General features: G+C 39.7%; 1 protein-coding gene across 2 annotated transcripts in view; it reads left to right on the forward strand.

Annotated features, from left to right (window-relative positions):
* The first annotated feature begins 1,958 nt into the window (after positions 1-1,958).
* nrp2b (neuropilin 2b) overlaps positions 1,959-26,691 on the forward strand; it is a 75,846-nt gene continuing 51,113 nt past the window's right edge. For both annotated transcript variants that reach the window (XM_058786275.1, XM_058786276.1), the window contains exons 1-3: positions 1,959-2,689; positions 10,928-11,102; positions 20,609-20,790. In XM_058786275.1, the coding sequence (XP_058642258.1) occupies positions 2,620-2,689; positions 10,928-11,102; positions 20,609-20,790 (427 nt within the window). In that variant the 5' untranslated portion in view covers positions 1,959-2,619. The remainder of the gene's footprint in view (positions 2,690-10,927; positions 11,103-20,608; positions 20,791-26,691) is intronic.

Here is a 26,691-nt window from a genome sequence, read left to right on the forward strand (position 1 = left end):
GCACTTCCTGTTTCCTTCATGAGAGAATAGGATTCTCAGAATGATCAGCTCAAGCATGGCACAACACATGACTAATCATCTGACTTCAATAAGACGTGACCTGAAACTGACAAGGCATCAAAAGCTAAGAAAAACTTTCCCGTGCTTCCCCAGCTGCCTGCTGTCACAGTGTCTAGCGTGTGCAGAGCGTCTGCAGGGTGGTTGAAGAAAGAAGAGTTTATTTCGGGATCTGCAGGGTAATGCTGTGTCATTAAAGCCACTGTAGTTAGTTGCGGATTGGGGCCCTCATTGGCCCTGTATTGGGTGGATCTGAAGAGATCTGTGCACAAGAACATATCTGAGAGTTTGGGTTCCTCGCATGGATGTCGAAGCTTTGATGTGCACACAGTGGTTGGTGAGGTCTACTCTAGCAGTTCTTTCAAAACCCTAAACTCTTGCTGTACCTTAGTGTCTTATTTCTGTCTTCATAAGTTTTTTTTTTTTAAGTGCAGGGGGCCTAAATTAAAGGACTCTGGATGGGCAGAGCCAGAGGGACATTGCTCTTCCGAAGTTCTGCTTTCACTACTCCTTTTCTCAGTGTCCCATACATCCTACCACAAACTTCTGCTTGTCATTCTTGACTGTTGTTTTAACTGAGTATGTATGTGTGTGTATTTTCAACAGTGCATCAGTCACAAGGAAAGAAAAACATATGTTTTTAGTTTCTGTCAAACATCTGTCGTCATGGAGCGTTTACCATTGGATTGTTCAGTTTCTTGTATTTTTGCTCAAAGTTTGACCCCTATACCCTTGTTGATCTTTCTTTGGCTTGCTGTCAAAAACATTTGCATTAATTCAACCTCAGCCATGCATTACTATGCACATTTCCTTACCTAAGGCATGGCTCAACTCAGCATTTTCACTTTTCTGTCTAAAGTCAACCGGAGGGCATCAAAACTGTTACATTTCTAACATAAATCACGTATCAAGCTGTCAAACATAATGGCAGCTTATACATAATTATCGTAATTACAACAATTTCCTTCTGTTGTTCCCTTATGCTATTGCTAAATCTTGGTCAATGACGTGACACTTTTTTTTTGTCCAGATCTATTTTCGACCTGTTCTATGATTAACATGTTCTCGGTTTCTGAATTACACCATTTTGATATTTTGGGGGATTTTGTATGATCATTTCAAAAGTGTCTAGTTGGTGTAACTGTGTGGAGAAAAATCAAAAATAATATTTCACTATTTAATCTTCTTTTTATTCTTTCTTTTTTTTTAAATATTATGAATATTTGAAAAACTTTTTATTTTCACCAAAATCAGTGTGGCGTAACCAACATGCAGGAAGCCATTTTGTTAAGGTAAACCATAAAACAATGACAATATCACTTGGACTTTTTTTTATGAAAAAGCGTATTTTGTTAATGTCAAATGGAGTAACCACTCTAAAAATGTCTTTAAAAAGTAGTAGTTTTGTTACTAAAATAATTTTCTAAAATATAAAATAAATTTCTTAAAAATAATAATGATTAACTTACGTGCTCTCAGATGTACTCAGGAGGAATGTACTTCAGTACTATTTTTTTTTTTTTTTTTTTTAATGATGGTTACACCGATTGACTTTTTTTTTTTTTTTTTTATAAATAATATATAAATATTTTTTCCCAAAATGCATAAAGCCAAAACGAATACAAATATTGCTTTTCTAAGAACCTATCACACATGTTGTAAACTGGACATTTAAGGGATTTTATCATTTTGGACACCATTATTTGTCAGTGAACCATTGTTAGCAGCTTAAATCGTCTACCACCTTAAAGAAACTCTCCAAACCAGCCTGTGGTTTCGCACAGCCACGAGCGTTTGACGAGCCCGTGTGGCTGTGGGCGCTTGTGTCTCTCTCGCTCGCCTTTTTATAGCGTAACTGCGGGACTAGTGGCTGGTCTTTAATCAGAGACTGGAGAGGCGGGCCGAGGTGCTGACTGTAATGCGATAGCTGCGCCCGTCCTTAATGCTATTACATCCACATGCTGCTGCCGCGCAAGACTCAGCGCTCAAACGCAGAGACGCGCAGTGCCAAAGAGACAGCGCACGGAGTATCTCTATCACAAGACTTCAGTTACGGACCCTCTGCACTGAAGACCTTATCCGAACTGCCCTTTTCTGACAGTTTTCCGCCGTAGACGGTGTTTCCCATTCGAGCGTTTGGTGCTGGATTCTGTGGGGACGAGACCGGGAAACCCTTCATGTCAGTTGGATTTGAAGGCGAGAGAAAGCGTCGCTCACCTCACTCACTCACACGCTGCTATAGCTCGAGGAAATCAAGCCAAAATATGTTTTCGGTCTGAACTCTGGCTTTTAAAGAGAAAGTTGTTTAGTTTTAATCAGCCGTTTTATTTCGTTGTCGTTGCTTTTGTTTAGGATAATAACTGGAGATGTTAAACAGCCACGTCTGGGTTGAATTTACGCATCCAGCATTTTGAAGCACATCGAGAAAGCAGGCGGAAGAAATTGTTATCAGACTCAAAACACAAGTGGATACATCATCAGTGGACAAGAACATTTTCAAAGAACATCACAAGAACTTCAGCATTTCCCCTACACGCACTGGGTGAACATCACCCAGAAAATATGGATTTATTCACAAAGCTCTGTGGATCTTTACTTGTCTTGTGTGCGGCATTAGTTTATGGAGAGGAGGGTAAGTTTTTATTGTTTTGCCATTTGTTTTTATCTGAATCAGTTTAGGTTTCCATTTAACGCGTATGCTGTTATGTGTTATTGCAAAAGGAACTGCGACCACATTACTGATATTTCAGTTTCTATGTCATTTTGGGTATTTGTTTTGAATTCTGCTAAGGTTTGTCTTCGGTACCTTACAACTGACAGACAAAACGGCAAATATGCCATAATTAATAGCCTACTTATTACCTAAAAAATAATAATTATCTCAAAAAAGAGGGGGGAACCCAGAAAATAAGAAAACAAAACCAAAACGACAACACTAAGATGACGAGCCTCTCAGAAGATTTCAAAAGGTTTTAGTGTGATGGGTGAAAGCTCACCGCGTGCGCTGGCAGTCTCCTGCCCGCTGGAGGTGACGCGCGCTCGGCATGAGCTCCGACAGACGCCGCGCTTCATTCTGGGCTCCACTGCACGTTTTCACAACACTATTTTATGTTTGTTTATTTAATTAGCTGTGTAATACAGTTCATTGTTTTTTGGGGTTTTTTTAGGATTCCGGGTATTTTGCTCTCAAACGCACATATAAACTCTTGAGTAAATTACGCAGCAGATTCTCTTCATGCCACGAACGAGATACTAAATTAAGCCGCCTATCACTTAACCCTTAAACATGTAATATATGTATTTTTAACCTACAAAGTCGTAACTCATCATTTACGGTGTTTTTCTAGTCATAGTGTTCTCGTGTCATGGTTACTTAGTCTTGACGACTGTATTTGTGCAGCCGCGGGCACATGAAGCTCCTCCAGCGACTCTCATGGAGAATATCAGCGGAAAGAATGTATAGAATGTATATAGCCTATTTGCCTATAGGCGATACATAGCATAAACTACGTATGTTTGCATATACACAACTCGATTTTGTATTTTTCATATTTGAATAACCTTTATTTGACATTTTTACACTCCTCGCTGGTGTTTCTCGATTTGAAAGACAGGTTTTGCATTCAAACTAGATCTTTAGCAAGTTTTATTAACCTGCCTGACTGATAAAACTCACTTCAGCTACTGATACATTGAGATATTCTTAAAAAAATTCTTAAAAAAAAAAAAAAGTCCTGAAACCGTAACATATTTTCGCAAACCAGTCATGAATAATAATTACATTATTAACCTCGAAATTTGGGCTTTATAAATGAATAAACATATGTTTAAAAGATATCTTTGATGATAGAGTCGATGTGGTATAGTGCTTGTAGCCTATCTGTCTCGGGTGAGAACTAATGCCAAAAGGTCTGAAGGGGATTTTTAAACGGGGATTTTTACTGTTGTAGTCTACACGTTTTGCGTCTAATATTACGTATCACGCGATCATTCTATGTCTCAAATATTTATATATTTCTCTCTCGCTCTTGTAACTTTTTTTTTTTTTTTGCATGTTTTTATACTCAATTACTGTAAATATAACAATATGCAATTGCAAGCAGCCTCACAAAATAAATACATTTTGTCTGAATCATTAGTGTTTCTGAGTATGTATGCAAATAATGACACTACAATATAAATTGAGTCATTTTTCTGTTGGACCACATGAGTAACCTATTTGGAGGATTAGTTCACTCAAAAATAAATATTGTGTCATCATTTACTCACCCTCATGTTGATTTAAACTGCTCTCTGCGGAACACAAAAGGAGATGTTAGGTAGAACAGTTGGGACTGACAATATAAGTCACCATTCGCTTCTATTGCATCTTTATTACATACAATGAAAGTGAATGGAGACTGCTGAAGTGTCCTTTTGTGTTTCATGGAAGAAAGTCGTTAGGGTGACTACATTAGGACAGAAGTGTAGTTTTGAGTAAACTGTTCCTTTTAAGTTTTTGTTAGGTCTCTTTTTACTCTTCAGTAAAGTTCTTTTGGACTAGCATTAGCTTTATTTTCCAACCAAATGTCGACGGCAGTGCTGCCAGACTCAACAGATCTGTGTTGGGATCTGCACCTGATCCAAGAGAGAGCTCTCCACAGGGGTCCTTCTAAAAGCCCAGCTATCTTTCCAACACAACAACAGTGCCTTAATTAGTCCTGTTAAGCTTCAGACGGTCTGAATCAGATGGATGAATGGTTTTGAGAGAGGGAGAATGGCTTAACCATCTACTGCTGGGACAGGAAGCCCTGCTGAAGTGAGCTGGACTCAGCAGCTGATGAAGCACACGCTAAACGATAGGGGGGCTGAAGCCTCTTATTCTAGTGCGGACAGAATGTAATAAGGCAGAACTCTAAGTGTCTCATCACTGCGATTAAATATCAGCTATTCATCAGCAGACGTTCACTCAGTGAAAATGAGAAACCTTATTGACTTCCGCCAGTCAGCTGCTGATATTTTCCAGCTCCTCTCCCGTGGTGGCGGTTAAGGCTGCCGAGCAGATGAGCCGTGTGTGGTGATAGCATGCGGATGCATGTGAATCTTCATGTTTGAGCCTGAAAGACAGCATGTCCGGATGCTCTTCCATATTTTCCCGGTGTACCTACTGGTACAAGCGCAAAGAGCATGTTGTTGGCAAAGCCTTGGCCACCTGCGCCTGGAGGCAACGCTGCGATTGATTACATGCTTATGCAGCTGTGCAGACACACCTGACCACCTGCAGATCCCCAACATGCTCCAGAGAAACTGCAGCTACTGGAGCAAACTCAACGGGTAGCCGCTTTGAAATCGCAGTTTAGCACACATCAGTATCCCGATAGAGACCGCCGCGTGTCGTGCCGAATTTCTGAGGGAATATGAGAGCAATTCTCTCCTGGCGCTGGTTGTTTTCCATGGCGTATGGAGTGAATGGGATCTCTTTAAAGTTTCATCGGATCCCTGCTAAGCCCATTTGTCATGTTCGTTTTCTGCTGTTCAGTGGCCCCGAGCTTATTTCATTTTCCATGCGCACATCTTTGGTTTTATAGGCGATTGGTTCTGAGTTTCACTTTTGAGTTGTTCATCCAGCTCTTAATGTGAGTCACCTGCTTTTAGTCTGTTAGAGCTTCACTTTCTATGTGTGTGTGTAGCGTTAGGTTTCGTCCAGCAGCACCTCCTCTGAGCCCTTTATACTGTTGATGCTGATGAAAGGCAGATGTGGACTTTTGGCAACTTTTTTGTGTGTGTTTGAGGTACTCTGTATTCCTCTGTTCTAACACTGAGCTTGATACCAATTTCACAGATGAGACCAGGGTGATGCATTTCATGTCTAATCTCTTCAGATTACATACATCCCAGTGCCTTCTGCAGAATAAGGAGCCATGAATAACATTTCATGTGCAAAAAAGGTCCATTGGCTATAGCTCACATAGAAGTCACTTTCAAACCAAGCAGCTTTCTGTTGGTGGTTGCAAAGAATTCCTGTGACCAATGTGAATATGAGCAAAGCGGCCCTCATGCGAAACTCCCAATCGCACGGATTCCTATTGGACTGACCTGATTTGCCCTCAAAATTCCGCAGACTGTAAGTAAATGTGACCTGTAAAATTTGATCAGCAGTCCTCGAACCACAGAGTTTAGGCAGAAACAAATGCTTCAGTTTGAGTGATGGGCGAATTAGCTTCATATAAGTTTTTGCAATTTATAATCAGTTTGAACTGATAAACCCCATCATGTAAATCACTGCAGTTTGTTGTCATGTCTGCTCACTGCACTGTTTTTTTCTCTTTTCTGTCTCGTGTAATGGGTAATATTAGCACTCCCTCAGCAGAAAATGGGTCTGTAAATCAGCTAAAAGAAGGTCAGATATTTGTATTCGCGCCAGCAAATGCACCGGCACTCGCTCACTCACTCTCGTGTGGCAGGCGCTGGAAAAGTGCTGAAACAGTGCTATTGGGATGAAATTCAAAACAAGCAAGAAACCCATAAATAATGCAGCTCCATTCTCGTTCCCCCACCCACCTGCTCAGCACCGTTTACAGTTACTTATGGCCCTGAAGCGAGGGGGCCGGCGGCAGGCCTACCCACCGGCAGCATCCTCAATCCTGCAGGAAGCGAGGCGGGGAGAGACGTCTCGTATGTGAAGAGAGCAGAGGAGCGGGGTTGTGTGAATTGACAAAGTACCGACACCGGAATCTCTGACAGGATGAAATCTGTGACTGTTGTTGTGTGTACTCAGCAGAACACGGTTGTGTCAAATAGTGAGTGTTGTGTACTGAGTCTTATGCTAAGTGAGGATGGAAGATGCTATTGATTTGCCCAACAATCAAAGATATTGATTGGTTCGGCCAAGATTTGATTTTGTGAATTGAAGGAGCTCTATTAGTACATACAGTTTCTATTGAACAGTGTGATGTTCTGCTGTATTGTGGGAAGGGATATCATGGTGGGCCGACACTGAGCTCAACTTTGGACAGTGTATCATTTATTGTCCCAAATAATGCAGGGTCAATTTCCAGGAGCATGCAGTAATTTTTTGTTTGTTGCACTGGCTGGTCTTAGACTTACACTGACACCTAGTGGTGTGGATGTATAATTTGTGCAGATATTTTTAGTTAAAGGTGCTGTATGTAAGTTTTTGACTCTACTAAAGCATAAAAATACCATAATGTGTTTGCAGATATTTAAGAAACATGCTAAGTTAACATACTTGTTTATCTGAAAAACAATGCTACAGTCAGTTATTCTCCTTTGAAAATGTGCGTTCCGGGCCGGAATGTCAGTCTCTGTTTTGGTTTGGGAAACCCGCCCACTGCCAGTTTACCCAACTGTATTTCGGCACCCTGGGTTGCCAGTTGGTGGAAAACACATCATGTGCGCTCGTTCCTGTTGGTGTCGTTAATCTGGCAACCTGTGTGTGCCTCAAGTCTGAGGAGGAGGGGCACCTCTCCAATATTTTGAATTTGGACTGCAATACCTAGTTCAACCGCTAGGTGTCAATCCTACATACAGCACCTTTAATGTTGGCATTTTAAAAATTGGTTCTGTCAGGATTTGATTTTGTCAATCGAAGGAGCTCTATTAGTAGATTCAGTTTCTATTGAACAGTGTGATGTTTTTAGTTTTTATAGTTTTTTTTGGTATGCCAGCACTGTGAGCACAACTTTGGACAGTTTATTATTTACAGATTCAATTACTATAGGTAATTTTACAGTTGAACACAGTAATTTGTTTTGTTGTGCTGGCTCGTAAGGCAGTTGCGTGGGACTTTTACTGACACCTAGTGGTGTGGATGTAGGATTTGCACATTGTTTATTTGCACATCTGTTCCATGTAAAATTAAAAAAGCTATTATTAGCTTTTATTATTCATCTTATGTGAGTGGACATGTTTTAAACACAAGAACTGTTCATTTCTTTGTTTTCTGAAAGCTTTTTAGTAGTGTATCTTTAAAAAGTTCAGTGAAACAAAATTGTGTTTCATGTTTTCAGTGTAAATAATGTTTCCATTCCCCAACACATAACTTTCATCTGTACTTGGTGCACAGCAAATCATCCACAAGAATGGCAAACACAGCCAAAGTCACATATATACACACATGCACACACACACACACACACACACACACTGTTGACTCTGGCCCATTCGCCAGGGCTGCATACTGCTGTGATAGCATGTGGCAGAGACTGTAGATGGATAGACTCCTTTAGCAGTACAGACACAATAATTCATGAGGCCACCACACACAGCAACACAACACTACTGCAGTATCTGTCGCTCTCTCTGCTCGGAGCGGAAATGAATCTCTGCACTGTCAGACCGGTTCTGTTGAGGCCCAGAGCTTAGGGAGGAAGAACACCTCCTAATGAGACCCGTCAGCCTGTCGACCCTCCTTTCTGCATGCACACGCATATACAAACGAATCGACCCGGAACATATGAGAAAGTGATGATGCTGGGATTGTTCAGATGCAGCCTACAGGAGTGTGTTTAGTGCAAAACTACATATTTCCTAATTCAACTAGTCAGTGGGTTGCCTGAACGACTAGTCAGAATGTTTGAGGTTGATGAGATGCATTTACGTAAAGACACGCTTTTGTGTTGGAACACAACACACTGGACGGAGCGCAACAGACTGGAACAGGAGCACAGGGGTCTCAAGATGCGTTTCTAAAACTTGGCCTATTTTTAACTTGACATGCTGTCTTAAAAATGCAGTGCTAGTGATGGGACACTCAGAAGCAGCATGAGATCCGACGCAACCGAAAAAGATGGCCACCTGCATGTGTGTGTCTTTAGCAGTGGTGCTTTAGAAAGAAAGAATTTAAAGACTTTTGTGAAATGTTTTTTCCATGTGAACCGTTCGACAGCTAAAGCACAGCACCATTAAAAATCTAAAACTAATATATCAAGCACCTCTAAAAAAAATCAATACTATTAAAAAAATTATAAAACTTTAAGAATATTTTCTATTTAAACCAAATAAATGTGATCATAAATAAAATATAAATATTTTACTATATATTAAAAAAAAGAAGTCTAGATAAACTAATCTGTTAGACATCTACTTTAGTCCACCACGGTGACCAATCTCTAATGTAAAACATTGCACATGCAAAACAATTATTAAATTCAGTTGTTGTTTGGCTTTGTCATTTGAGACAAGATGTGTTATTTTTTCATGTTTGGTGGTACATGAAAACTTTATTATTTCTTGAAGATTTGTTTACTGTTGCAAGCTGCAAATAAATGAGGGGCAGCTGGGTTTTAAATCCAGTTCAGCACTGTACACACTGCTATTGTCATCATAGCTCATTAAGACACATTTTGCCTTGTTTAGTCGCAGTATCCGTTGAATGCAGTGTAAATCTGGAAGGTATGAAGAGGTTGCATCCTACCACATCAATCTTGTTTTCCGACGGTGATAAAGTCGGTAACTGCATGTGAGAGATCAAGTGTGCAATACAGATGAGTTGTAATTGTTCACAGAAAGCGCTGTGGAAACCAGCCACAGACCTCAAACTGTCAATCAAAGCCCTCACTTCCTCTGAACTCCTTCCCAGCGTCCCCACTGGGCCACTATGTGTGACGCTAGAACATCAGCTCCGTGCATGTTGGTTGTGGTGTATTTGTTGTGAATTTCAAGTAACGGCAGCAAAGTGCGTGCCGCACGTCCATCCTTGCTGGGCCACTGCTGGTGTACGATGAGCAGGACCACACGGAATACGCCACCACAAAATTCCACAGATTCCCACAGAATTGGAACGCCTGTGATCTGCAGAGTTCTACACACTTGGATTGCAATTCTTTCAGCTGCAGTTTGATTGTACTGGAGGTTTATTTTTTAAAGGAACGGCTCACCCTGAAATTATGATTTTGTTTACTCAACCTCATGGCATTTCAAACCTCTCTGACTTCTGCAGAACCCAAAGAAGACATTCTGAAGAATGTTTCAAATGCTTTTGTCCATAAAATATGTCTAAAACATCATTGAACCCCACTGACTCTCTTTGCATCCACAAGAAAAGCTCAAGAAACATTCTTCAAAATATCTTCTCCAGGCAAGTTCCTTGAATCATTAAGCGACTCCGCGCCTTAAAACATTTATACGCCGCCTCTCCTCGAACATGTGAGTTCGGTGCGCGCTGACATCGTAGCGCTCTAGCAGAGGTTAAACAGCTGTGCCTCAATACTATGATCAGAGCAATAATGAATGAGAGCCATATCAATTATTTGAGCTGTGGGAGCCGAGGGCTTGTTCGGGAAGAGAATGGTAAACACAGGCATGGGAGAGAGAGAGAATGAGCGCACTATCTGTGCGCTTTCCACACAGAAAGGCATCTTTGTGACTGATCACAGCGTTGGGTTGATCTTTGACCTCAAGCAGACACACTTCCTGTCACTGAATAGCTTGTCATGTGTGATAGAGTGGTTTTATTCTGAAGATACTGTTGAAGATTGTGTCCTAATGTTTGCAGATTGCTTGTCAGTGATATAGTTGTATACCAGATGACGGCTGGGACAAGCGCGTTTGACACTGGACACAGCAGATTCTTTGATTTCCCAGTTTGTGTTGATTTGTATTAAACGTCACGGCACAGAACAAAAGCCTTTAGTTGCTAAGTCATGACTGCTTCACTTATTGACTAGCAGAGGTCAGCTATTTCCTTTCACTCAATTAGAATCATTTGTGTCATATTGATTCATGTGTACTGAATCGCTTCAAACAGCTGAAAAATGGCCATTGAGTAGCATCTAAATACATTTTAATATAAATACACTATGTTTTACACGTTTCACAGTGCACTTCATTTGAGTGAAGCTGAATCATATTTCACCTCTTGTCTTCGCAGAGCCATGTGGTGGGCATTTGGATGCCAGTGACGCAGGATACATCACCACACCCGGTTACCCGCTGGAGTACCCTCCCCACCAGAACTGTCGATGGGTGATCACAGCGCCCGAACCATCCCAGCGTATCGTCCTAAACTTCAACCCGCACTTTGAGCTGGAGAAACTTGACTGCAGGTGAGGAGAAAAGCTTCTGAGGTTTTATGTAGCTGATGATTAATTGGGAAACTATGTATATAGGAAGAAACAATGTATTTATAACCATCACAATTCATAAATGGGAGTATATCAAATCTGACAAGCCTGTATTTTATAAAGCCAAGAGGCGACAAGGCAATCTTGTTTACTTTCTTTTATGTAATAAGTTGTATTTTATTAATTCTGCTGCTTAATATGCTGCTTTAAAAAAATGAGTTGATTAGGAAAGACTGCTGATGTTTCTTGCCTAGTGATTATTGGAGCCTTCCTGTGATGCCCTGCTGAGCCTGGCTCTAGTCGACATTACACACACTTTAATTAAATATCCTATAAACAAAGCTTCGACACACATTTCATGGAAACGTGCAGGCTTGAGCTCTCTGCATGAGTTTCACCGGCAGCTGTTCCAACTCCTCCCTCTATTGGACAGCAGCAGAAATGCACGGGGTCAGGATTGGAGTTTCACTGTATTTTCACAGTTTGGGTGGATTTGTTTTAAAGCGTGATTCGCAAAGTGGGAGAAATTCGATGGGAAATTAGCAATCGCTAGTGAAGACTTTGACATTCATGAGTCATGTTTTACAAACCCTTCTCGGCAGAGCCACAAAGCCTGTCACAACCTGCCACTTCCAGCTCTCTCACTCTACTCACTGAATATTGCTCTTTGTCCTTTTGGCATTTATTAACATTTTGGATCTATTAATTATACATAGAAGTGTTTTTAAAGAGAGATTTATGGGATGGCTTTTGACATTCCTTTGTTGAAATTGGAGCATTAATTTTTCAGAAGCTTTTGTTGAAAGTGTCTTCACTGAGCACTTCCAGTGAGCACAGCAACAGAGAGAGAGAGAGATCAAAAGACAGAGACAGGAAAGTCTGATATGTGTTTCATTCCAGCACTTTGCTTACCCCTTAGTGGTTTGTGCACGGGATAGTACTGTCGTTATTTTCGTCTCTCCTTCTCCCTCCACCCTTGGCTTGATTGACAGAAGATGCGGCACGTTCCATTACATCACACATCCTTTTCCGTGCTTTCCTCCCACGAGGGATTTCTTTACGCGTCCATTAGTAAACAGAACTCCATATTGAATCAGACACATTGCTACATTTGGAAAAGAGGAAAGTGGACAGTTTCCCAGTAGTTCTCAGGTTAACACAACCAGTTCTAAAACTTAAAACAGATGTTTTTTGTTGTTTTTTTAACCTTCCGTCTTCACTCCCATCTGCCGCTCTCCTACAGATGTTCAGACTAGATTTTTACATCTTTTGAAGACAATGTGAGGGCTGTTTGTCTTGTTTATAGCATGATGCCGAGTGATTGCTAAGTTGGTTATGCATTGAACTGACATTTTTGAACAATGTTATCGTATTGAACAATATTATACATTTAAAATATAAAATATAAATGAAATATATATACAATTAATAAATTATTATATTTTAGCTATAGTGTTTAAAATATTATATAACATTTAATGCAATTAAATATAATAATTTATAATATATATATATATATCAATATAAATTGTTATTATTTAATTATATTTAAATAAATAAAATTACATTTTAAATTTAGATTTTTTTTTTTTGCTAGTTTTACAAGTTATTGTTTATTTTAGGCAGATTCTGACCCTTTTCTCTACCTTTCTCTCTCTCTCTGAAGACATGTGAGCATTTAAACCACATAAAGGTTAAGTATGGTAATTTACAGCCTATGATTTCAGTGTAGTACACCAAGATGGGAACTACTGTTATGTCTGATCTGTAGGCCTCATAAATGCACAAATTATATATCAGTCTCTTCTGTTTAACACAAAGCCAGACTCTTCTCGGCTAAAATCATCACCCTAGCTCTTTTGTTTCTTTAAACTCCCCGACTTGTTCCCTGCTGCTTTTCTAGCGGTTATTGTTTTTGTCTCTTGGCCAGGCAGTTGAATTAAGGACAAAGTTGGGACTATGGAGTCCTGTTGGGGATCCAATACAATTGCAATTGTTATGCCTAGTAAACACAAGCACTTCTATTATAAACAAGTCGTAAAATGATGCATCCATTAACATGCTTAAACACAGCCACCTCTGGTTCTCGCATTAGCTTTGTACGATAAAATTGTCACGCAACACCACAACGCCGTTTCAACAAACTCTTTGTGAAGTGGAGAGATCCTTTAATTATGTTGTCGAGACTTACAGACGCAGGGCAGGGTGGAGTGAAAAATACTTTTTTACATTTTAACATTTAATAATTCAGATGAGAATAACATTTAACATCAGCTCTTATTATGGGTGCATGCAGTGTTATAGTGTTGTATGTATCATAAGCTCTCAGCCTTCACACATATTGTGGTATAGACACTTTGGGAAGGCTATTTATTTGATCTATGTTGATCCTGAGGTAATAACAGCTCAGTATCTTTCTACTGGACACCAAACTGGCTCCATCAGCAGCTAAGCGCTATACTTAATTTATTTAACCTGAAGCGTTTCCCTGTCAGATATGATTATGCAGCTCAGGGATCATATCCTGGCAACACAGTCCTAACTGACAGATGTTTATATGCACACATGCTGAAAACTGGCTGCGCTACAGGGTTTCCCCTTTGACCTCATGAAGTTTAGTCTGCTCGTCTGCCACCGCACCCTTATGTTTCATCTTTCCACTCATTTCTCCTTCAACTCTGTAATAACCTCCCTTTTTTGTCCATTCTTTCCTCCTTGGTCTATAATTCTCACTCCACCTCCTCCACCCATTTGAAAAGGGCAGCTCTTACTTACATGAATTCCCATACTGGTCTGGGCTGGTTTGGTGTTGGTTGATCAGTATAGCCACTGGTTGGCTTGAAATTGGTTTACAAACAAAGCTAGTTGACTAAGGACTGGTTAAGGATAGTTAAAAAGCCTAGTACATGCAAAACACAATGATATCCACTGATGTTGCTTTCTCTCTCCTTCCATTTCCCGCTCACTTGTTCCCTCTTTCTTTCCCCCCATACATTGTGTCTGATTAAAATGACTCATCTCCCAAGGCACGGCCCATTCTCAGCATTGCTTTATTCCACATTCCCTGTTCAGCTCTCTCTCTCATCACACATAGATGAAGTAAACAGTGTTGATAGTCCAGCCACACCGACACTGCAAACACTTCCTCCACAGATTTTTCCAGTGCTCTGCAGGGACTGAGGGTGGGCTCTCAAACAGTTGTTACTAAAGCAAAGGATGCCACTTTGGAGGCAGTACCTCTTTCCAAAACCTTGACAGGCATCCAGTGTTTAGAGCAGCATGGGACACTCAACTCGCAACTGATTTTGGTAGAAGCTGAAGTTAGCATGGTGCTAAGCTAACAGTGTGATACTCTAATAAGCATTGCAATACAGAGTACACTTTATGCATACTAATTTATTTTCATCAATGCTTTTAAGAATTTAAAAACAAAATTTATTTTGTTGTATTGTGTATTATATTTATTGCTTATTAAATGATTCTTATTGCATTAAATGTATTTTAGGTATATTTTAGATATAATAGATGGGTGTTTATTACCACTGCAGTGCCTTTTCTGTTATGAATACATGCAGTGATACCTAAGAATTTGGCTATATTTGGCTAGAATTTAGAGGCAGTATAGTTGTCTCTCTCCGCACTCATAAACCATACTATTGAGCTATGGTGAGCTGCCTATGTAGGCCCAAATCACACCCTAAACCCTCACGGTCTTCCTCTGAGTCCGCACTTTCGTGACTTAATGCCGCTTTGACTGTCAGGTAGAAGTCTGCTGCGGAGCTTGCGAGCATCCTTCTGAACGCTAAAATGATGAATGGGACACCCTACGTTCTCGTGGACTTAACGGACACGTGCACGCGGCGGCCATTGTAAGTCCATAAGACCGCAAGTGTACATGAAGTTTTCCATTTGGGACAGGGCCGTAGTCAGCATCATGAGTGCACTAATTATCCTGCCTACCTTTTGGAACAGACTTTGTGTCTGTAGCTCATCTTTAAATGGTTTTGGAGCACAGCCATTAAGGTCAGGAAAAGGATGAGTAGAAAAAGAGAGAGGAGAGAAGTGCACCATTTATTCTCCTGTTGCCAGAGAGTGTGATGAAATCAGTTGGATGACAAGGACCAGATGTAATGCAAAAAAAAAAAAAGTAAATCTATCAAAGTTACAGGTACGGCTCAGTGCTTACACGAAAGACACTGTTTCACTTGTCGTACCAGCTTCATTCGAATTCACCGGATTGTTCCACGGCTTCTTGGCACAGCATCAGATGTGTCCCGCTCCTAAAAGTTATAAATAGATTATTGTGGAATAAATATAATAAGCATGGGTTGATTTATCATGATATATCTGTAATGCAATCAGCAAAGCTGCTTGACTGAATGACATGGGTATAGAAACGGGGCTGAGCAGGTTGAAGTCATGTTTCTTTCTCTCTCTCCTTTACCACTCTCTTACTCTATCCCTCTTTCATCTTTATCTGTTTTCTCCTTCCCCACTCTTTGCACTTTCTTTTCCTCCCTCTGGCACAGTATTCCAGTTTTTGATATTATCTAATCACCATACTAATACACAAGGAATGGATATTCCATTCTCCCCTCCGTACCATGAATTTTATTAATTCAGCGATAACATCCCTGAGGCTTCCAGTCTGTGTGATCGACATTTTACACACACACACACACACACACACACACACACATATATATATATATATATATATATATATATATATGCATGTATGTATGTAGCTAGAAATTGTAATATTGGTGCATTCCTATTTTTAGCATTGGTTGATTTTTTTCATTGAATTCATTTTTTTTAAATTTCATACTGTACACTTTTGCTTTTTGTGTTGTTTTTATTTTCGTTATTTGAACAAAATAGTATAGAATTTTTAAAATCTGCCATTTATCAGTTACATATACATAACATAATAATAATAAAGTAATTATCAGCTTATCGGAGCGTTCCTATTTTTAGCATTGGATGATTAAATGTTTTATGTAATTTTTTTTGTTTTTTTACAAACTGTATTACAGTACGCAGGTGTTTCAGAGTACATTAACAGTAGCACACTTCACACTCTTACTTCACTGAGGAGAGCCGAGGCCTCAGCGTTCAGTGACGTATCTGCATTGTCTTCTGTGAAGAGGGATATCCAAACTGACGATCGCCCGAGAGCATTTTTAGACCTCTCAACTCTGGCCACACGCCGAGCCGTGATCACAGACCCCGGGACACCCCACCGTCTCCAGCTGGGGAGCGGAGACAGCTGCCTTTGTTTCTGTAGTAACCTCACAGGGGACAGTAGTGATACTACAGTACGTACAGACTAGCCTCTTAGTTGCTCATGACTGACGTTGAACGTCTATGAAAGGAACAATTTTACACAGCAGTTTCCCCCACTGTCTCTCGGCGTGGGGCTTTATCCGTGATAGATTTGACAAATGAACACGTCTAACCTCACAGCTAGATTTCCTCTCGAGTGAGGCCAACAGTAGCGGATGATATCATCACTCGGTGCAGCTCCCCAGGGGTCCTTCTGATCAATGCGAGTTTTCCGCTTGTAATGAAGAATCGATGGACGGTGTGAAGCCGGACAGGACTCAGGGGGGTCACGCAGGTCTCCCACACATATCACATCATTCTCAGAGTACGGGCGTATCTGTTATGACCGTTATGGGCTTGCTGTACGCTTACAGGGCAGATATGAAAATTGACAGCATATGTTCAATCATAACTGGGCATATACAGTATAACAGAGTATTTTCATTCTTTATTGGATTCAGTAGACTTCTGTCTAACATTTCAGATTGCAGTAACAACTCTACCTCTGCTTCCTTCTTCATACCTTTCCTGGTTTTATGAGCAAATAAATGGTCGATCTGAGCGTGGTCTGGGAATGCTCTCGAACAAGCAGTTAACATTTTAGAGGCACTTTCAGTATTTTAATTCTTCCACTGGGTAATATTGATGTTCGTAGGCAAAGCTTGTGATTATTTACTTTCAATCAAAGGGTGCAGCAAATCTGAATCTATTCATCTAAAACTGAAAGATATTTTAAAATTTTTGTTTTTACATTTCAAACATTTTGTCCCATCATGTTCTGCCTTTAGTTAAGCCAGTGTTGGTATGACGGCCTAGGTGATCCACTAAAGACAAAAAAAAAAAACTATATTGGAGCAAAGACCTGCATTTTAAAAAGTAACTTAATATTTGACTCTCATTTGCAGTATGTTGCTATAAGATACAAAATACTCTCAAAATTGTGTCAGAAAAAATGTGTGCTTTTGCGTTGTTAGATGCCTGGATCGGCAGGGGACGACTGAATCTTGATAGGTTTGTGCAGGTGTGAAAAAGTGTCCTGGCTCATAGATACAACGCGTGAAAGGCAATTAACATGCGGCTCTGATGGTGGAGGAGGGGTACATCTGCAGATACTTACTCTGCTGTGGTCAAGTCAAACACACACACACACACACACACAAGCTTAGGGTGCCAAAGCCTGTGTTTACCCTAATTTGCTGGTGTGAAGTAAAAGTGAAAACAAGGAAGAAGAAAAACAAGTGGAAACGTGGCCAACAGAGTAAACAGAATCAGTCTTTGAGTTTATGTAGTATGAACACATTTTTTTGGGGTCGGTCAACAATGCCGGAATTCTTACCCCAAACAGATTCACCATAGTAACAACATTCAGTAATATGTTCCATGAAAATCAAATTACCCTCACATACAAAGCAACTACAAGTGAGTGTTTGTGTTGTTGTTTGCTGCCCATGTGACTGTAATTGTCTCACACAGCATGTGTTCTTAGTGTTAGGTGAATGCTGTTTTCGTAGGAGGGTTTGTGTCTTTGTTAATTGGTGACTGTGATGAATCAGAAAAAGTGAGAGTAACTTTTAAATCTGTACTGATTTGAAATGAAAAGCATCTAAAATTTCAAAAGAGAACTGTGTTTTATGTGTCCAGAAGTTTATTTGAGAGTGTTTGTGTGTGTTTAAGGCTGGTTAAAGACAGCTGCTGGCGTCTGTCAGATGTTTCCTCTGTACTTTCATCTCTCTGGCTGTCATGTTTTCATGCTTTATCACAGAGCGTCCTGTCATTTTGAGGAAAGAGACAGAAGTGCGGGTTGAGGTGGGACGTGTTATCAAAGGCAATGAGGAGGCCTGTACAAATGTTTGATTGGAGGGTGTTTGGTAGCTTCATTCTTACAGACTCTGTGAACCTGAGAAATACAAGACAAACAGACAGGGTTGAAGGAATTAAGATGTTAGTATGCTCAAGACAATTTTTGAAAGCTGAAAGTCGGACAGTTTTAAAAAGTTTAAGTCTTTAAGTTTCTAGGCTCTACAGAATATACAAATAGGAATTTGTTACATTTAAAGAATTTGTACAAACAAATGGAACACATTGCATTTTAAAATATATTCAAATTAAATTGTTGTAATATTTTTTAACATTACTGTATTTTGGTCAAGTAAATGCTGCATTGGTGAGCATAAAAGACTTCATTTAAAAATCTGGTGCACACATATTCACTATTACTTAATAGTTTTCCCTCAGGATGAAGGGATTTAAAATATGGTCGTGCAGAATAAGGCATTGATATGTGCTTTATAAGTACTAATATACAGCCAGTATGCTAGTAATATGTATGCTTATAAGAAGCTAGTTAAAAATGAGAACTGGTTCTTAAAATAAAGTGTTACAAAAATCGGTAACACTTTATTTTAGGGTCTCTTAACTAGTTGCTTATTAGCATGCATATTACTACAATATTAGCCATTTATTAGTACTAATTAAGCACATATTAATGCCTTATTCTACATGACCTTATTCTACATCCTTAATCCTACCCAATAACTAAACTTAACAACTACCTTATTAAGTATTAACAAGCAGCCAATTAGGAATTTATTGAGGGAAAAGTCATAGTTAATAGTGAATAAGTGTTCCCTATTCTAAAGTGTTACCCAAAAATCTTATCAACCACAAAATTTTGAACGGTAGTGTATATTTTTAACCCATAATAAAGAAAAAAGACTTTATTATCACCCTAACATGTTCGATAAGCATTCAGCAATCAAACAAGGCTACCGACTTACTTTCTGACCACATTATTTTATGTCTCATTTGTGTTTTTAATACATTTTAGGAGAAACCTATGAGACTTGAGTCGGCACGTCAATGTATCAAAACTGAGAACTCCATTAAGTCTCCCAAACTATGACAGAGCAATGCATTTGTCCTCTAGGAATACGCTGAATAAATATGTCAGAGGAGAGAAAGCATAGTTTCTTCAAGTCGAGGCTCATTGATTTCTCTGTCTCTGCACTTGTCTCTTGAGTTGGAGCAGTGTTTTAGACAATGACTCTCTAGCGCTGAAGGGTACAGATGTTCGGAGGGTCCACAGGCTTGCTGATTTGGTGGTTAAATGAGGCACAGCTTGCTGTGTAGAGTCACGCTCTTCTGCCAGTACAGCTACATAAACCTCAGCCTTATTAACACGACAGAACTTTGCTAAGTAGGAGCGCTTTTTTACCCTCGCTGCCTGCCAGCTGGACCCGGAATCACTTCTGTCTGATGTGTTATTTTAAAAAGAAACTCTTTGATTCACATTTTCAAACGAGAGATAATACACCTTTTATTGGCTGTCTTTTTATTTCTTTCTTTTACTCATTCTGGAGCTGTTTTTAATTTACCTGCCATCAGGTCAATTTTTAAAAGCTTTTCAGAGGAAGAATCTATTTAGTAACCAGGCAGAACATGTTAGGTGTGTATAATTGACATAGTTTCATATTTAATTGAGATCAAACACCTTTTAACCACAATCCCATTGTAATTTCTTCTTGCAAGGTTGTTCATATCTTGAGAGCTGACAGGGGGTAAAAAACCAAACAAGAAAAGATCAAACTCATTATGTAGCAGTGGCAGAACCGACAGACCTTTAACACTGTGTTGTGTGTCTGTTCTATCTAATGTGTTTACAGTCATGCAAAAATATTTTAATTGCTTTCTGTGAGGAACTATTATGGTTTACTGCCTTCATATTGGGTGTGCACAAAATATTGCTACCAATATTAGAGTTCATTTTTTATTTATTTGTCTGCGTTAGTTAATATTGGGTATATTTCTGATAATTGAATCATGCATACCCATTTTAAAAGCTATAAAATAAACACTAAAAGTAATCTTAGATGTGAAAGTTTCATTTTTCATGTTATCACTTTCATTCATGTAGCAGTTAAAATGACTGATTTTAATTCTCAGTGTTTTATTTGTAATTTATTTAGACAAAATAGTATGATTTATCAGTTATTGGCCATAACATGAAAATAATCATCGGTATCGGACTGTGTTTCTAGCACACAATCTGGTACCTATTCCCATTTAGCTATTTGCACAGCTTGGGGAACATTTCAATTTAACGGTTGCCTAATGCCCTTGACCTCTTGTATTAACGTCTCTGTGTTTGGTCTTCTTCATAGGTATGACTTCATTGAGATCCGGGATGGGAACTCGGAGAGCGCTGATCTGTTGGGGAGACACTGCAGTAACATCGCACCCCCTGCGATCATCTCCTCAGGCCCCGTTCTGCACATCAAATTCGTCTCTGACTATGCCCACCAGGGGGCAGGGTTTTCGCTGCGCTATGAAATCTATAAGACAGGTAAGCATGTACCACCCAGCAGGATGTAGTTTATCAAAAACAACGCAGTGTCAAAGCCTCGCCTGCTGTTTACGCATCTCTCCTGTGAGTCTTCTGTTCAAGCGCTTGTACTAACAAAGCATTTACAGTGTGGGTAGAGTTCATGTGGGTCCACTGAGCCTGTAAAGAAAGCAGGATTTCTGTGTCTCTCTTAACACGTATCACAAATTCTTCCTTTCACACAGGAAACACGTACCTCACTTCTTCCTTTATCTACCCACCACTCCTTGCAGCATGGGCTTCTATGTGTCAAATCCCACCTGCCTGAGAAGTGTTGATTGGCTTTTGTCAGTCGGAGGGAAGAGTCCACATTGGTCAGCGTGGTGTCATTGACAGCCCGCCATTTTTATTACTTGTGGTGTAGAGGTGTAGCTTCGCTTTTGTAAACTGGAGGGAAAGGCTCTGATTGGGGAATTCAGAAGCAGGAAGACAGGATTACCATTTATGACAAGTTCCAAATGGCTTTTATGGATTGGAGGGAAAAGCTGTGATTGGTTATTGGATCAAATGCAGTAGGTCAGTATAATCTCCTTTGGAGTGGTTTTATAATTGGAGGTCGTAGGAAGGTTATGCACCATTCAGAATTGAATTCCTTTCAAATTCAATTCAGTTCTTAAATTTAAATTAAGGCATCAAACAGGATGCATAATTGCAATTTGAATGTGAATGTAAAGAAGTAAAATCAATTCATAACTGTAATTTTTAACTACATAAGCAAAACCTTGAGTCTTGTTTGAAAGTTTTGAGAGAAAAGCTGTAAAAAAGTAAGAAAGTAAACCTTGAAGTTTGGATGGATGGGTGGATGAATAGGTGGATGGATAGATAAATGGGTAAATGGATAGGTAGATGGGTAAGTGGTTGGATGAGTAGATAGATATTGTGTATGTTATGCAGTTTTGATAAGTCAATAGAAAATTGTAGTTTATATATTTATTCATATTTAATGATTTAAGTTCATTAAACAGGGGTGAAGGGACATTTTGTTTTTATAGAATACATACACTTTTTTAATTAAATTTTTTTTAAACATATTTTAATTAAACTTCCCATGGGGTGTGACCAAAGAAACCAATTAATGAATGAATGAATGAATGAATGAATGAACTCTTCGATTCTGAACTCTGCTTGCTCCCAGTGTTGGATGCCCTGTCTGCACAACTGGCCCTAACTTTGAAATGTATTCTCTTTTGATTATTTGATTATTCCAATAATATAGGGACCAATTCTTAATATTAACTAGTTGCCTATTAGCATGCTTGTTGTTAATATGTTCATATTCATTCATTCATTCATGTTGGCTGTTAATTAGTGCTTATAAAGCACATATTCTGCATGACCATATTCTACATCCCTAATCCTACCCAATACCTGAACTTAACAACTACCTTACTAACTATTAATAAGCAGCAAATTAGGAGTTTATTGAGGCAGATGTTAATGGTTTGTTAATAGCAAGAATTGAACCTTAAAATAAAGTACTTAATAAGGTTTTGCTGCTAAAAATATCATTTTTGCAGTGAAATCACTTTGGGTTGTTTTGTCGCTACTGTATGTGTGGACGCTCTCTGAGCAGCCAGTTTTACTGTAGCTGACCTCTGATGCCTTCTTACACTGTACGATTTCTCTCTCCTTCACGGAGCCTGGTCGACACACACCGGCACAAATTCAGATCAAGGCGGGCAAAATAAACAGCATGGAGACATCCCTTGTTCCTTTTTCAACCTTCTGAAAGCATTCCGAGAATGCCTCTTTAATTGACTCCTGATCTACCCTCCCCTGAGGCCGGCTGGGGCAGGGCAGCTGGGGTTACTAACACAACATGTGTGATGGTCTTTCCTCTTAGTTCCTCACAGTAGTGCACTGGGACAACCCATGCAGAGCAGCTGTCATGAAGCTGGAGGAAGGCATTGGTCGGAAATGACCAGTTAGCAGTGAGCAGTTGGTGGGTTCAGGTCTACAGAAGAGTGGCAGTTTCTTCTGAGAGACCAAAACACAAAAGCAAGTCCTTAATGAGATCCACCAGACGGATGACAAGCTAAACTTACTCATTAGTGTGGATGCCCGACGCTGAGAGATATCAGTGAACGCTTTATCGCGAACAGAGGCCCCACACCTCCCGCTTTACGGAGGAAGTGATGACACAATCCGTTGAGTGTGATCTGATAGTGTGAGAGCTCCATAGCAACCTGGCTAACGCGGAGCAGAGGTACGAAGGGAGACATTGATGAACGCTACAACAACGGCAGGTCGCAGGTTTTTTTAATCATAAACAAGCAATAATGATGAGACCCGTTGGCGTGTGGAAGCTCGCAGTTGCCATGGCATTAACAAGATCTCATTATACTCAGAGGATGCGTGTGAAAATGTGTGGGAGTGTGTGTGTGGATGTGTGCGTGTTCAAACACAAAGACAAAGAGATTTTTTTGGACAGAATTTTGATGAATTTGAAAAAGTAAGTGTGTTTGTTTATGACGTTTTTGTTATGGTGTTAAATGAAGATTCTTTTTATCGTAAATACCTATTTTTGTCAGTAACGCACCTGCTCTGATGCACAGCACTTAAATTTTGATAAACGGATAAAAATATGTTTTACATTTATAAATATACCATTTAAAAATATTAAATACATTTTATTTTAAAAGAATGCATTGAATTAATCAAAAGTAACAGTAAAGATATTTATAATGTTTCAAAATATTTATTTTTCAAATAAATGTTGTTCTTTTGAACTTTTTATTCATCAAATATTCCTGAAAACAGATTTTCTACAAAAACACTGAACAAAACTATAAACGCAACACTTTTGTTTTTGCCCCCATTTTTCATGAGCTGAACTCAAAGATCTAAGACTTTTTCTATGTACACAAAAGGCCTATTTCTCTCAAATATTGTTCACAAATCTGTCTAAATCTGTGTTAGTGAGCACTTCTCCTTTGCCGAGATACTCCATCAACCTCACAGGTGTGGCATATCAAGATGCTGATTAGACAGCATGATTATAGCACAGGTGTGCCTTAGGCTGGCCACAATAAAAGGCCACTCTAAAATGTGCAGACAGCACAATGCCACAGATGTCACAAATTTTGAGGGAGCGTGCAATTGGCATGCTTGACAGCAGGAATGTCCACCAGAGCTGTTGCCCGTGAATTGAATATTCATTTCTCTACCATAAGCCGTCTCCAAAGGCGTTTCAGAGAATTTGGCAGTACATCCAACCGGCCTCACAACCGCAGACCACGTGTAACCACACCAGCCCAGGACCTCCACATCCAGCATCTTCACCTCCAGGATCGTCTGAGACCAACCACCCGGACAGCTGCTGCAACAGTCGGTTTGCATAACCAAAGAATTTCTGCACAAACTGTCAGAAACCGTCTCAGGGAAGCTCATCTGCATGCTCGTCGTCCTCATTGGGGTCTCGACCTGACTGCAGTTCGTCATCGTAACCGACTAGAGTGGGCAAATGCTCACATTCGATGGCATCTGGCACTTTGGAGAGGTGTTCTCTTCACGGATGAATCCCGGTTTTCACTGTACAGGGCAGATGGCAGACAGCGTGTATGGCGTCGTGCGGGTGAGCGGTGTGCTGATGTCAACATTGTGGATCGAGTGGCCCATGGTAGCGGTGGGGTTATGGTATGGGCAGGCGTATGTTATGGACAACGAACACAGGTGCACTTTATTGATGGCATTTTAAATGCACAGAGATACCGTGACGAGATCCTGAGGCCCATTATTGTGCCATTCATCCATGACCATCACCTCATGTTGCAGCATGATAATGCACGGCCCCATGTTGCAAGGATCTGTACACAATTCCTGGAAGCTGAAAACATCCCAGTTCTTGCACAGCCAGCATACTCACCGGACATGTCACCCATTGAGCGTGTTTGGGATGCTCTGGATCGGGGTATACGACAGCGTGTTCCAGTTCCTGCCAATATCCAGCAACTTCGCACAGCCATTGAAGAGGAGTGGACCAATATTCCACAGGCCACAATCAACAACCTGGTCAACTCTATGCGAAGGAGATGTGTTGCACTGCATGAGGCAAATGGTGGTCACACCAGATACTGACTGGTTTTCGGACCCCCCCAATACAGTAAAACTGCACATTTTAGAGTGGCCTTTTATTGTGGCCAGCCTAAGGCACACCTGTGCAATAATCATGCTGTCTAATCGCCATCTTGATATGCCACACCTGTGAGGTGGATGGAGTATCTCGGCAAAGGAGAAGTGCTCACTAACACAGATTTAGACAGATTTGTAAACAATATTTGAGAGAAATAGGCCTTTTGTGTACATAGAAAAAGTCTTAGATCTTTGAGTTCAGCTCATGAAAAATGGGGGCAAAAACAAAAGTGTTGCATTTATAATTTTGTTCAGTGTAATAAGCAATGTTTCTTGAGTGTCAAACCATCATATTACAATGAAGAATTGTGAAGAATCATGCGACTCTGAAGACTGGAGTAATGATGCTGAAAATTCAGTGTTTGTAATCACCGAATAAGTTACATTTTAAAATATTTGTTAATATTTCAAAATATTACTGTTTTTACAATATTTTTGATCAAATAAATGTAGTATTTGTGTATTATATAAATGCATATGTATACATGTATGTTTATTATAAATGCATATTAATGAATTAAAGAAAGAACATTTTGTAAAAGAGAGGGGGAAATGATATAGAAAGGAAACAGCAGCAGCAGCAATTGAAACCATCCCAGAATCCCTGAGTGCAAGTGTTGTTTATTTATATTGGTGAGTGTACTGGACATGTCCTGGCGTGGCCAGGGCAGTTTTCTCTAGCAGCGATAGGGATCTTGGGTAAATACACAGCCTGGAGGTGTGTCCGCCTTGTGCTGCACAGCCTGCTGGTTAGAAACACTGCATCAATTCCCCACCTCCTGCTGCACACATCAGGAAAATCAGTATCTTGTCGCCCTTGAGACGCCCAACAGCTACCTGTGCCTCCACGCTTGGGGATTTCAGCCCCTGCCCTTGAGAGCAAAATGATGTGTTATTTCTTCTGCTGTCTGAAGCTTTGGTCAGCTCCTATCTTGCAGAATTAATGTGCGCAGGAAGAAGAACTCATGGGAAAACACCCCAAACCAGACAGTTGTTTTCAAATGGTCAACATCAGGCATCCTTATTATGCTGTTTAGTTGCTGCATTCAGAGTGTTAGAAAGCCCAGTGACCTTACATATCTGAACCTCGTTCATAATAAGCACTTAGTTTACTCAACCATACAGTTAACCACATGATTCTGTTGCCACAGTTACAATATAAAAACTCTCAGCCAATCAGATCTTCATCAGTGGAGTTCTAGAATAGCCAATTACAGCTCACAACGGAACTGCCCTAGAGTCATAGTGATGCTCATCTAGTAGTGACTGCATCCATTCTACTATCAGAATTATCAAGGGCTAATGGATAGAGATACTGCCCATATAAAATATGTACTTTTAAATAAGGATTAATTCAATTGTGAGGACTTTTTATAATATAACAAAAGATTGATATTTTAAATAAATTGTTTATTTGAACTTTCTATTCATCAAAGAATCCTGAAAAAAAATGTTTCACCAATTCCACAAAAATATTTAGAAGCACAACTGTTTTCAGTGTTGATGAGATTAGATAAGATTTATTAAGAAATGTTTCTTAAGCAGCAAATCACCATATTAAATTATTTGTGAAGGATCATGTGACAGCAAAGACTGAAGGAATGACTGCTGAAAATTCAGGTTTGTCATCACAGGAATAAATGACATTTTAAAATACATCCATAGAAAACAGTTATTTTAATAATATTTTATATATTTAATATTTATGAATATTTCACATTACTACTTGTT

The sequence above is a fragment of the Onychostoma macrolepis genome, chromosome 09 (assembly GCF_012432095.1).
Source record: "Onychostoma macrolepis isolate SWU-2019 chromosome 09, ASM1243209v1, whole genome shotgun sequence".
Lineage (NCBI taxonomy): Eukaryota > Metazoa > Chordata > Actinopteri > Cypriniformes > Cyprinidae > Onychostoma > Onychostoma macrolepis.